This window comes from Olea europaea, unplaced genomic scaffold, assembly GCF_002742605.1.
Source record: "Olea europaea var. sylvestris unplaced genomic scaffold, O_europaea_v1 scaffold392, whole genome shotgun sequence".
NCBI lineage: Eukaryota > Viridiplantae > Streptophyta > Magnoliopsida > Lamiales > Oleaceae > Olea > Olea europaea.
Window position 1 is genome coordinate 246,215 of NW_019258717.1, and position 14,560 is coordinate 260,774.

General features: G+C 33.3%; 3 protein-coding genes across 3 annotated transcripts; 2 read left to right on the forward strand and 1 right to left on the reverse strand.

The window, feature by feature from the left end:
• Window positions 1-5,258: 5,258 nt before the first annotated feature.
• On the reverse strand, window positions 5,259-5,996 carry LOC111387134. Its single transcript, XM_023011666.1, has 2 exons — window positions 5,660-5,996; window positions 5,259-5,611 (listed from the first exon to the last, which is right to left on the reverse strand). The coding sequence occupies exons 1-2, from the start codon at window positions 5,994-5,996 to the stop codon at window positions 5,259-5,261; spliced, it is 690 nt and encodes a 229-aa protein (XP_022867434.1).
• Window positions 5,997-8,465: 2,469 nt separating this feature from the next.
• LOC111387135 (putative glycine-rich cell wall structural protein 1) lies at window positions 8,466-8,804 on the forward strand. Its single transcript, XM_023011667.1, has 2 exons — window positions 8,466-8,706; window positions 8,779-8,804. Exons 1-2 carry the CDS (start codon window positions 8,466-8,468, stop codon window positions 8,802-8,804), a joined length of 267 nt encoding a protein of 88 aa, XP_022867435.1.
• Window positions 8,805-13,476: 4,672 nt separating this feature from the next.
• On the forward strand, window positions 13,477-13,839 carry LOC111387136 (glycine-rich protein 5-like). The gene has a single exon (XM_023011668.1). The coding sequence runs from the start codon at window positions 13,477-13,479 to the stop codon at window positions 13,837-13,839; it is 363 nt and encodes a 120-aa protein (XP_022867436.1).
• Window positions 13,840-14,560: the final 721 nt, after the last annotated feature.

Below are 14,560 nucleotides of genomic sequence, written 5' to 3' on the forward strand. Positions count from 1 at the left end.
GATAAGAATGGACAAATCAAAATTTGGAGAGCAAAAAAGGACTGCATCAATGAAAATTGCACAAAGTGTAATGACGGAATAACTTGGTTTGAGCCACCAAGATAAATCAGCGGCACAAGTCAAGCTAATGACTTAAAAGAAGCGCTTCTTGGGAGGCAACCCAAGTTTTATTTTATTTATTTCGTTTTCAAAGTTCTAAGATAGTTTAATTTATAGTTTATTTAGGAATTATCACCCATACACCTTCTACCCATAGGTCTTGGAGTAATTAAGTTGGTTATTAGATATTTGAGCTAAGTAATCCTTGTTCCATGAGTTTAATTTTTTAAATTTAATTTTTCAGGAACATGATGTTGCGGAACACTCAAACCAACATGGACATAGAGAAAATCGGAGAAATCTCAAGTTTGGGAGAAAATGTAGAAGAAGAGTCAATCAAATGCAACACCAAGACACCACAACATCATAGGCAATACTGACATTTTAGAGAAGTCCTCCTCCTTTTCCTTTAAATTTCACATTGAGGACAATGTTTCAGTTAAGTTTGGGGGAGTAACATCATTTGCTTACATTGTTGAGTTTCTCAAATGCTTATGTGTGATTTGCTTGTTTTGTGTGTTTGTGTTTTTATTCAAAAAAAAAAAATTCATTTCGTGTTTTTGCATGCTTGTGTGTGTTAGATACCTTGCTGGTATTGATATGTGTAATTGAGAACATGAGTTGATTTATGAATTGTGGACGAGTTATGTGTTTGAGTTAGATTTTTTGCTTATTCATGTGAAACGAAAATTATTTTTTGCATGTGAGTTGATTGTAGCGTTGTACTTGAGGAGGTTGATTCACATTTATAGGTTGAAATAGAGAACTTAGATGCTAAACCCAAACAACCATTAAACATCACAATACCCTTAAACCAAACTTATGACGTTTGGATGATTGCACTGTTGTAGGGAAATTTGAAGATAAATGTGGATTTCGTGTGTGTTAATTTTTGTGTGGATCGTTTGAGACCAATATGATGAAAAATTGGGTGAAAATCTTAAGTTAGAGGTCGATTTTCGAGGATAGGTGTTTAATAAGGGGCATTGCATTAATCTCCGCATAAAAAAAAAAGATCCCAATGAGGACAACTTTAATAATCTTATTGTGAATCATCTCGTCATAGCCTTTATGACTCGAGTGATTAAGTTTGTAAGGGTTTAAAACCTGGTGCCTTAAAGTCATCTGATTTGGGAGTCATTGACCTAAAACTCGCTACAGGGGTCATTTAGAAAGCTTAAGGGAAAGACTTCCGCGCAAAGAGTGATTAAAGAATAAAGATATATATGAAAAAAAATTTAAAAAAAAGAAAAAAAAAAGATATCAAATGCCTTGATTAAGCCCCAAACACTTGTTTTAGAGGATTAGACCTTTGATAAGGGGTTAGTAACTTGGTTGATTCCTAGAGGTTGAAGCAGTAAAAAATAAGGAGAATCCTCATTTGTTGACATGTGGAACTATAATCAGTAAAATCTAACCAAACTTGATTGGTGTAAGAAATTAGTATTGAAAATTTAACCTTAGGTTACACCCTTGGAAAGAGAAAAGAAAATAAGTTTGGGTGTGTGTGAATCCCACGAGCAAAGTAAGGAAAAATCTGGCTTCTAAGGTCGGGAATTGGGTCAACTTATTATTGTACAGCATTGCACTTGACTCTACACACACACACCCATTTTGCATTGAATAGGTGAAAATTTAACTTTTGCATTATAGCTTTGAAGTGGTTCATGGAATCGAAATTATGTTTTTAATCCTCAGACATGAAGGCAAGCTATCTAAAGAAATTTATTTTAAGTGATTTTGTTTGTCTTAGTTGTGCTTGTGTGTCCATTAATTATTTTTATGGGTTTTAGTGTTTGCTCGAGGACCAACAAATGGTTAAGTTTGGGGGTATTTGATGAGTTTGTTACACATGATTTTTGCACAATTTTAGCTTGATTTTTGCTAGATCTTGTGAGTATAGAACATTTTTGATGTGTTTGTTAGTGTTGTTTTGAAGATTAGGAAAAGCGATGTGAAAAGAAGTATTAAAGTAGACGAAGAGGCCAAAAACATGGAATTGGGACAGAAAGACGGCGCTTAGGCGCTGTATTCATAGCGCCTAGGCGCTACGAAACTGAAAAAAGATGAAATTTGGACCCGAGAGGTAGCTCCTGGACGCCGCAACCATAGTGCCCAAGCGCTACCATCAGCGCCTAGGCGCTGAAGACATAGTGCCCAGGCGCTATAAACAGGCCTTAGGCGCTGTCTTATAGCGCCTAGGCGCTGCGATTGAAGATCTAGGGCGCATTTTTTTGGGCCTTTTTAAATCCACAAAAACCCTACTTTTACATAAAATGGAGGGGCACCTATAAATACATCTTCCTCATACTTTTGAAGGGTTCTTGACATATTGGAGAGAAAATAACAAGAAAGGAGATTCAAAAGAGAAATTCAAGAAGATTAACACCAAGAATTGAAGATTGGAAGCATTCATTGGAAGAGGAAGGAGATCTTGGTGCAAGAATTCTACTTTTTCTTCTATATCTTTATTACAAACTCGGTGATATATTCTAAAACAAATTCATACTTTTCTTCTTGTATTATGAGTAGCTAAATTCATTGTTAGGGGGAATAATATAACCAATTGGGATCTTTTACATTCTCTTATTAAGACTCTCAGTTTTTAATTCTTCCATGTGTTGATTTTGCTATGAGTTGAATGCATTAAATTATTTGATCAATAATTTGATGATTTTTGTGAATTCTTTACAAATAGAGATATGAGTTTAGGATTTAGACCATGTAGTAAAATCCAGTACATTGGTATAACGAGTAGAGATACCTATACCATTTATTGCGGTCATAATTGAATTCCTAAGACATAGAACTCGTTTAACTAAGTTGAATTTGCACAGAGATATGAAGTTTAATTAGTTAAATAGGCTCAATGAGAAATTGAGAGGGGTAAATTGAATACAATAGGAGAATTCGACAGAACACTACATTAGAATTGAGTTTTAATTTGATATATAAAGATGATTATTTGGTGAAGTTATTCTACCCAAACATCCATTCATTACTTGATTCTCCAACCAATTATGTGAACATTCATTTATTTTCTAGAATTTAGATTAAAACCTAGATTTTACAACCTTTGATTTGCGTTAGTCAAATAGTAGTTAAAGAAAGATTGAATTAAGTGCTAGAAAATAGTCATTGTAGGATCGACAAACCGGACTCTTAGGTCCACTATTACTTGTTACGGGTCGTACACTTGTGAAACAAAATTTTACAACACAAAGCGAATAATATCCTAATCGATGTTATTCTAGCTACTGGTGCATAAGTATCAAAATAGTCGATTCTTTCCTTTTGCCAATATCCTTTGGCTACTAATCTAGCCTCTAGGTATTTAAGGATCCATCAACATTGTATTTTCTCCTAAATATCCATTTGCATCCAATAGGCTTGGATCCTGGTGGTAAATCAAACAAGTTCCCAAGTATTATTGGGCATTATCGAATCCATTTCGTCCTTAATTGCATCTTTCCAAAAGGTGCTATCACGAGAAGCCATAGCTTCTTTATAAGTCTTAGGGTCAGTTTCTACTTGTAGAACAAAAGGAATTATTTTCACAACATTCAATTCATTTCCCTCTACTAAGTAAAAGGAGATAAGTTGAGAAGCGATTTCATCCGATCCCAAAGACTTCTCAACTCAAGTTCTCTTGCTTCTTCAGGGTTCACTAGATTCATCAACATCCTTAGAAGATATTTCATCATGTGTTCCACTTGAGTTAGGGATATTTTCAAGATTTTCCCTCAATTCATTATCCGAAGATAACGAATCCTCAAAGAACTTGACATCGTTGGATTCGATAATCACATTGGACTCCAAATTTAGAAATCCATAAGATTTACTATTGTTTGCATATCCAACAAAGGTACATTTAATGCCTTTTGGACCCAATTTGATCCTATTAAGATTCGTGTTTTTGCAATAAGCAAGACACCCCCACACTTTGAAGTATCCAATGTTCGGTTTTCTTCCTTTCCACAATTTATAAGGAGAAACCTTAATATATTTTGAAGGAATCCTATTAAGTATTCTACATGCACTTAATAAAGCTTCACCCCACAAGTTAAATAACAACTTAGCATGAATAAGCATGGCATTTATCATTTCTAAAAATGTTCCATTTTTTCTTTCAGCCAAGCCATTTTGTTCGAGTGTCATAGGTGCAGAACATTGATGAATAATTTCATGTTGTTCACAAAAAAAAATTAAAATCATTGGAAAAGTATTCACCACCTTTATCACTCTTTAAAATTTTAATTTTCTTTCCTAGATAATTTTCAACCTCATTCTTGTATGTCTTAAACATGTCAAAGGCTTCACTTTTATGTTTTATCAAATAAACATATGTATATCTAGAAAAGTCATCTATAAAAGTTATGAAATATTTATTTCCACATCTAGTTAACATACCATTAAGTTCACATATATCAGTATGAATTAATTCTAAAATACTAGAGGTTCTCTTAACACTTTAATATGGTATTTTAATCATTTTAGATTCTACACATATTTTGTATTTATGTTCATCATTTTCATCATATGAGATCAAGTCATATTTTTTCATGCGTTTTATTGTATTTCTACCAACATGACCTAATCTAGCATGCCATAATGAAAATAAATTCACAACATAAGCAAAATTACTTTTATTCATTTCATAGTCAACGGTACATAATTTGACAATTCCTTCACATGAATAGCATTTTCCAACAAATTTCCCATTAAGGGATAATACAAGTTTGCCGAACTCATAAATATATTTGATGCCGGTTTTTCCAAGAGATTGCCACTAACTAGGTTTCTATTCATATCCGGAACATGTAGTACATTAGTTAGACTAATGGTTTTCCCGAAAGTGAAGATAATGTCTACACTTCCTTTTCCAAACACCCTGGGCCGCATCTCATTACCCATTTGAATCTTTTGTTCTCCATTCACTTCTTGATAAGTTTTGAACAAAGATTTATCATATGATACATGTACGTAGCACAAGTATCATACCACCACCCAGGAACATTTCCTTTGATTGCGTTTACTTCACTTATGGTGGCCACAATTTTGTCATCTTGGATGAAATTCACTTTGGCCTCGAAGTTATTTTGTTTTCGGTGCCTATAATCCTTGGCATAGTGACCAGATTTTCCACACATAAAATAACCTCATTTTGTCTTCTTCTTGGACTTGTTAAAGTTCCTAGAAGGCTTTCTTTTGTTGGATTTTGCCAGCGGTTCTATTTTTTCCACAGCATTTGCTTTAGAAGAGCCCTCATGAGAATTTTTAGTTTTATCACGTATTCTCGACTCCTCTTCGATTCGAAGATGCTTTTGTAATTGTTCCAAAGAATAATCTTCGAAACTATGCATGATCTTCTTCCGGCATCCTTTCCAAGTTCCGGGAAGTTTGGCAATTATAGCCCTCGCTTGAAAGGTCTCTGGTATATCAATTTTCACCGCCTTTAATTTGTTGACAATCACTTGCAACTCATGCACTTGGGGAAGAAGAGGGATATTTTCTAAGAATTTAAAAACAAAATACTTAGAAATCAAAATTTTCTTTGTACCTTCTTCTTCCGCCTTGTACTTACTTTCCAATGCTTCCCAGATTTCTTTCGCTGTAGTTGTATTGGTGTATAGATCATACAAACGATCTGACAATGCATTCAAGATGTGGCCATGGCAAATCAATTCATTTTCTTGGCGCTTTTGTCTCTCGGTCATGATTGCTTTGGATTCTCCATTCGTTGGTTTCGGCAAAGGTGCCAAATCTGGATCAAGGATATAAAAAACCTTCAATGCCGTCAGGAGGAATTTCAACTTGTCTTGCCACCGTGTGAAGTTAGTCCCGTCAAAACGATCCAAACTAACCAGAACTTGATTCATGAGTTTGATGGTTGCCATAGTTGTATCATTCTCTATTGCAAAATATAGTTTGAGATTGTTGGAAAATAAGGGGTTGGAGAAGAAACAACAACAAAATTATAGAAATAAAATGAATAGAAATCACGAAATACGTCAAGAACGAATTTGAGGCTTGAACACGAGATTGTTGTCCTCAAACTATATTTACCCCCTCTCGGGATTGAATGAGATGTTTAAAGGTTTTGGCAAATGGTTTGTAGGATTATATCAAGCCTTGTAAAGAATTTTACACCAAAGCACAAGTGCAATACTCTAAAACTTTAAGAACACAAAGGAAGATCTTGAATATAAATGTAAATAAATAGTTTGATCCAATATGGAATCACATATAGATCTCAAGATGTTTTCAATGATTCTAATAATGTTTGTATTGATCATTCATCATCTATTTATAGGTCTCAATCAATACATCATGAAATGGTGCCAAAACAAGATGAAAAGTGCAACTTTTAATCCAAAACGGCTCCCAAATTTCAAATTGAAAAATCAGCCAACGACTATTTTTCAACACTATGCGTAAACATAGTAGAAGCAAAATTTAATTCTAATTTTGCCAAAACACATCTCGCATACCCACAAAATTAAGCCTGTGCGTACGCAGAGGCAAAAAATCAAATTTTGTATTTTTCAATTTCTTTTGATTCTATTAATTCCACAATTGAGCCCAACAATTAGTTATTATCATTCCATTGATTTTGAACAAATTTTCAACAACTGGTGCAGGTGGTGGGCTGTTGGATGTGGTGGAGGAGGGTTTGGTGGAGGTGGAGGTGGAGGTGGTGGTGGAGGAGTAGGAGCTGGTTCCGATTTTGTAGGAGGATTTGGTGGTGGGTTCGAAGGTGGAGCTGGAGGTGCCAGAAGAGGAGGTGGAGGTGGAGGTGGATTAGGTGGAGGAGCTGAGGGTGGAATAGGTGGTAGTGGATTTCCTTGAATAATTAAAGAAATTTCACTCTTCTTCCCATTAATCCAAACCAGTGATCATTTTCATGGCTCAATAAAAAATAATGTGTAGAGCCAATTAAACTACTATAATGCAGATGTTTGATTTGTACTTAAAATTATTCAACAAATTAATGTAAGTTTCATTTGATTATGAGCCTCTTTCCTTTCCTCATGCTTTATTCTTATAATTTTGTCACATATCTTAGATACAAAAAGTAACTTTTTTTTACTTAGTGAACAATTCAATTTTATTTCTAGCGTTTTTAACTATTGAAACCGAAATCAAACTATTTATAAATGCTTTAGTTCAATTGGATTCAAAACTAAATTGTTGACGTGGACTAAAACCATTATTTCAGTTGAACTTGACCTTTCAATATAGCCAAATTTAATGAGGGTTTTGTCTATATATTAATAAATTTGAAAAAAAAGCTTCGTTTATTCCTCACAATTTAGTGATATTTATTTATTTATTACACTCGATTCATCCATTCGATCCTTGACCTTTTGATTTTCTGGGTCAATGCCTGAGCTAGTTTAAAAATATAGATGACAACAATTTAATATGAATTTTTTGATTTGAAGAGAAGAAGGTGATATATAATTGGAATCGTTAATCATACTCATAAATTTGAAACACTTATTTGACAAATAATCATGACTTTTAATCTAAGTCCATTTAATGCTCAATATTTTATGGATTTCAAGCAGTTATAATAAATTCTTCCATGATCTCAGTGAAATACATATTAAATGTTGGATTGATTTAAATTAAAGATTATGATTATTTATCAAATAAGTGTGTCAAATTTTTGAGTAGTAGGAACGATCCCAATATAGTTATTATCTTCCAAAGGAGAAAATTGAAAAAAAAAAAAAAAAAAAATGTATAGTTATTTGTCTATCCATGTACAAAAGTATATAATTCTCCGTGAAAGGACACAATGATTTAATCAAAAATTCAAAAAGAATTTTCCGCATGCGAAACAAGGAAAAACTTTTCTGCTCAACTGCTCGCTCGAGCAAATAGCAAGGGGTAAATTTCTTGTTCCCGTCCATGCGTGAGATATTTTTACGTGCCGATTCTCGTGCTGAGAATACCCATTAAGTAAAATCTCATTTTTCTCATTTACTTTTAGATCTCTCCAATACTTGAGTCGGGATTACTTAAAGTTGCCAAACAATACTTACCATCATCTCTCTGTTATAATTTGAGGGAAAAAAATAATAATAATGAATACAATGAGCTTCTCAGTAGCCACCCCCTAGATAGATAAAAGAACACATAATTATAACCCACAAAGGAATACAAACGTTCACTAGTGCATCAATGAATCTACTAATGTACTAATGTAAAACCGTCAAGTTAATTAGATCTTCACTAACTCACATATTAATTCAAGCATTAAACTTCATTGCAAATAACTGATATTCGAGCATTATATAATCCTTTTTTCGTGTCCTAAATTCACATCAATCAAGTCTATCTTTTACTTGCAAATTGAGATGACTTCCAAATTTGTTCTCTTGGTTCTTCTTGGTGTTCTTATTTGCACCACCACTGCGAGAAAGCTAGTTGGCACTGATGGTTCTTTCAATGATGAAAAATTCTTATTTGATCACTGGAATTTAGGAGGTGGCGGTGGCGGCGGAGGTGGTGGTGGAGGTGGAGGAATAGGGGGTGGTTCTGGTTTTGGAGAAGGATTTGGTGGTGGGTTTGGAGGCGGTGCTCAAGGAGGAGGAGGAGGTTTTGGTGGTGGAGGTGGTGGTGGAGGTGGATTAGGTGGAGGATCTGGTAGTGGATTTGGATTTGGTGCAGGATATGGAAGTGGAATAGGAGGTTGAGGAATCCCTTGAGTAGCTAAAGAATTTTTAGTTCCTTGCATTTCTGTTTCATGCCTATGTTTGTGGCTCAATTAAAAATAAACTAATAGATTGCATTGATTTTGTAATCAAATTTATTCAAACATATTAATGTAAGCTTCCTCCGGTTGATTAATAAGCCTCTTTCTTTATCTCATGCTTTATTTCTTTCATGCAAATCTTATTGGGTTGTAAAGTTAAGATTGATTTGTTCTTATAATTTTGTCACAAATATAAAAAGTAAGTTATAGATGCACATTTTAGAAATTTGAAATTGAATATTTTTAAAGTGAACAGTTTATTCAAGCATTTTAATACCATATTCTAAGTGAATAAACTCGTCCAGTACTACTCCCAACCTAATAAGTCATATCCAACTTGATTCTAGTTCTCAATTCAGAATCAACTTTGACAAGCTCAATCTTTAATTGAGTTTGACTAGTGTCACAAAAGATATTTGGTGTTGTGATGAAAATTTTGGTATTTTATTTTCCTTTGGGTAGGAAAAAAATTTAAAATAGCACCAAATGGAACCAAAAATATGTCTGAGCATATATAATCATCAAGCAACAATCAAAATGAAATAAAACATGCATTCTTATGTGTATGGCCATTAAGCCTGGCCTCGAACTTCTTAAAAATGAGTCGAACTAAAAAAGTTAGGCTCTCAAATCATATTTATGCGTTTAATTTTATTATTATTATTATTATTATTATTATTATTATTATTATTATTATTATTATTATTATTATATATATATATATATATATATATTTCCCCTCCCTTCCAAAGGGTTTTTAACGAAGTATGAAAGCAAATGAAAATCATAGTTGTCCATGCATATAAATACAAAAAAAAAGGCAAACAAATTTCCCCACATTTTAGAAGCATATTGTCATGACGTGCATTCGTCTTCTTCAAATATTTTACACAACTTTCTTCATTTATTAGTTGCGCCTTCAACCAAATTTTGACAAGACTTGTGCGTAAAAAGGTAAGATTTTCTTTCAAATCTTGAAATTTAAAAAATGAAAAAATTTGGTGTGAAAGATTGTATTAGGTGTTTAGTATTTTGTACAAATTTTATCTCGCGTATCTCAAGAGGAAGGATGTTTAGAATTTGAAACCTTTACCACTGCACCATTAGTAATTGTTTATCATCAAATTATCATTTTTATTTTATCTTGTTTATATTTCGAAAAGCAAAAAAGAAAATTTTCAGCTGTCAATGACTCGGCCCCAAGGTCCAACCCGATATCCTTGTTGAAATTGGCTAAGATTAGACAATCTCCATAAAAAAAGGATGCATCTCAAGAGATTTGATTCAATTCCATGTACTTGATATATATCATGAAAAAAGCTTTACGCCTACTTTCAAATTAGACCAAGCCATTTCATTTTTCTAAATCAGTCCAAATCAAACAAAACAATTTTTTACTGTTTTGTTTGGTTTCGCACTACAGTTTTTAGCTACAATACAAGTGATTCTTTAACAAGTGAAAACGAAAAAAATATTAGCCTAACATATATCACAATAGATAAATTGAAACATTATTAACATAAAGGTTACGGTTATAATATATTGTTATCATTATAATATTAAAAAGCAATGAAATAATAAAAGTTTCTACATTAAATTGAAACTTTCAAATTCGTTCTCAGTGAAATAGAAAAGGAAATATTATTGCAAATTATTATACATCCGCAATAAGCCAATAGATGCCAACTATAAATTAAGTTGCTGAAGTATTGGACTAATAAATCAGAAACCTTATGTACAAAAAGTAAATTATTATTATTATTTTTAATTGAGTGATTAATTCAGTTTTATTTCAAGTGTTTTGTTGACTATTAGAGTCAAAATCGAACTATTTATAATTGTTTAAAATAGTTGGGCTTAAAACCAAAATGTTGCTAGGTCGAAAACCAACAGTTTCGGTTGGCCTGGGCAGGTTGATGATTTTATCTTTTTACCCCTTAACTAGAATTAAAATACTATAATTTTTTTTATTTTTTATTTATTTATTTTTTTTCAGAATTTTACTATACGATCAAGAAGGATTAAAAATATAATTTGGAGGTAGTGGAGAAGAAAACATTACACCAGTTACTAGAATAAGAATTGGAGGCTTGAACATGTTGTGAGGAGGCTATCCTAAAATATTGCTTTTGATGTTGCTTATGAGATACATCACAAAATAGTTGTCTTGGTGAGTTTGGATCAAGCAAAGTTGAAAACTAACGTAGGAAAATGAAAACCTATGTTAAACAAGATTTGACTTGCTGTTTCGACAAGGAAAACTGGAAATTGACTCTCAAATTGGTCTGAATAGTGCTTGAAACCAAAGTAATTGCAAACTGAGAGAATCCCAGCCGTATATTAGATTGATTCAACTGCCAAAATCGATTGACCCGTGACTAGTTTGGACGGTTTAATAACCAAAAGTTCTTAAGAGGTTAATTGGGCCTAGCACGATAGCTAGGCTCTTATAAAAAATGCTTCTCTAAGAGAATTTCAATAACATTGCATCTTCAATCCTTCTTCTTTTCATTGCTCCGAACCCTAAATGTCACAGTCCACGAAGAACCCATCCTTGTCTCTAACTTCACAGGGATTCTTGAATTCTCAAAATATCCTCCATCTAGCATATCATTGACAAGCTTCATAGCTTCGCCTATGTCGAAGAAGATGAAGAAAATCAAAATGTAAAATCTAAGTACCTGATTGTCTCCATTTAAATAAAACTATTTAGTTCTCACACTCATTTTCAACCACATATTCACACAATAAAATATTTTGTACACAAATTCAAAACTTTTTAATCACACATTCTTAAAAAAATCACTGTTTAAAACATAAATTTTTTTTTTCTCAATAATGGCCATCAAACATGGGCTAAAATGGGTGTTCACCTCGTGAATTTTTTTTCCCCCTCATTACCCACCAAATTGCCCGAGTTCCATGTAGGGAACACGTTTGATCCAAGAACTATGTGCCAGTACCCGAGTATGGGAATGCGATACTGATTTTTCATGAGTGAAGTTGTGCGTTTTTGCTGTTTTTCTTTTTGCATAGATTATTGTTCAGTTTGTGCGCCGGTGTTTGCATGAATTAGATCAGTTGAGCCTTTCAAGATTTTCTTGTTGTGGGCTGGGTATGTACATTTAATGTACAATTTCTATTGTTTATTTTTGTTTTGATTAAGTTCAAGATATTAGGCAATATTCATGAACCGTAAATGACAGAAATATAACAAAAATGAAAGACAAAGAACACGAGATCTTCGTCCTAAAACAAAAGGTTCAGAATAAGCTCCTAATCCCTTTTGTACTTCCACCACCGGAAGAGATTATCACATTAACCTGAACCAAAGACCGTCCAATATTACAATTCAATCTCAAAACTCAGAAATCACTCAAGATTTACTGAAAACCCTCTCGAACACAAACCGCAGTTCCCTTAAGAACTATACATGAAATCAACTACCATTTACTGATGATCACTCAAGACATGTAGTACATGATATCATCTAGAAGATAAAGTATCATCAATTTACACTCAAGAGAAGCGGGTGAAAAATGACACTCAGAAGTCAGAGAGAAAAGGAAGACGAACAGCCCCAAAACAAATGTAATGAATTAATGAATCATAACCCTAGACACCAATGACCAAGTAAATAGAAGTCACCAGAGGGTCATCAATCAAATGGCCGAGGAGGCAACACTTGGCATCATCTTATTTACTCAGCCCACTAGTAAAGTCGCATTTTAGAAAGTTGGAAAATGTTTTCCATGGAAAAAAAATAGCAATCAAACACTCCAAGTGAAAATTTGGATGGAAAACTGATATTTTCCATGGAAAATAAATGTAATCAAACACACCCTTAGTTTAGTTCAAAAAATTATAAGGCATCAATTAATCAACATGTTTTTCTTCACAATTAAATCAAACTGGTCAACAGTCAACAATTCATCCATCCAGTCAGCAAATCGACTCCACATCATTGTGCCACATCTTCACAATTTTGATTGTGGTTGAATTTTCTTCATATGCAATAGCTACAAATACCAGGCAAATATTTGAAAATGGGATAGATTTTCTGCCGCAGTCCATGCGGTTACAAATATTTACTTGCTGATTCTCGTGCCTAAGGATACCATCAAGAAAAATCTCATTTCTTGCATTATCTTTTAAAATTTCTCTAATACTTGTGTTGGAATTATATAAAAGTTTCCAATTAACACTTACCATCATCTCTCTTTATATATAATTTGGAAAAAAATGAGGATACATGAAAATTGGAATGGAAATTTACGTGACTGTGTATTCTGAATTGTTGCACTATAATATATGAATTACAACGAGCTTCACAAGTAGATATGAAAACATTTGTATAAACCACTAAGGAATATAAACAATCATCATTGCACTAATTAATCTACTAATACACTAATCAATAGCCAAAATAATAAATTAAATCACTAGTATTTACTTATATAATAACCGTCAAGTTAATGAGACCCCCACTAACTAACAAATTAATTCAAGCATTAAATTTTAATGCAAAAAACTGATATTCAAGCAATATATAATCCCTTCTTCTTGTCCTAAATTCTCATCAATCAAGAGCTATCTTTTACTTGCAAATTGAGATGACTTCCAAAATTGTTCTCTTGGTTCTTCTCGGTGTTCTCAGTTGCACCATCAACGCAAGAAAGCTAGTGGGCTCAGATGGTCCTGTCAATGATGAAAAATTCTTCTTTGATAACTGGAATTTAGGAGGTGGTGGAGGCGGAGGCGGTGGCGGTGGAGGTGGAGGAACAGGGGGTGGTTCTGGTTTTGGAGAAGGATTTGGTGGTGGATTTGGAAGTGGTGCTCAAGGAGGAGGAGGAGGTTTTGGTGGCGGAGGCGGTGGTGGAGGCGGATTGGGTGGAGGATCCGGTAGTGGATTTGGATTTGGTGCAGGATACGGTGGTGGGATAGCACATGCAGCCGTGGAAGAATTCATGGTGTAATTAAATAAGTTTCAGTCCCTTGCATTTCCATTTCATATCTAGTGATTATTTTCATGGCTGAATTAAAAATAAACCACTAGATTGCATATGTTTGATTTTGTAATCAAATTTATTCAAACATATTAATCTGAGCCTCATTTGGTTGATTAATAAGCATGTTTCCTTATCTCATGCTTTATTTCTTCCATGCAAGTCTTATTGTGTTGTAAGGTTGCGATTGGACTGTTCTTATAATTTTATCACAAACATAAACAGTAAGTTATAGTGCACATTTTAGAAATGGAAATTTAATATTTTTAAAGTGAACAATTTTTTTGAGCACTTAACTACTATATTCCAAGTGAATAAACTCGTCTAGTGTCAATCCCAACTTAGTAAGTCATTTTCAACTTGTTCCTAATTCTCAATTTGGAATCAACTTTGTAACGCTCAATCTGTAGTTAAGTTTGACTAGTGCCACAGAAGATATTTGATGTTGTGATGAGGAATTTGGTGTTTTATTTTTCTTTAGGTTGGAAAAAATTTAAAATAGCCCAAAATGTGAATAAAAATAGTGTATATAATCATCCAGTAACAATCAAAATGAGATAAAACATGCATTCTTATGTGTATGGCTATTAGGTCTGGCCTCAACTTTCTTAAACCTGAGTCGAACTAAAAAAGTTAACTCTGAAATCTTAGTCGAGCATTTAATTTAATTTAATTTTTTTTCCCTTTATAA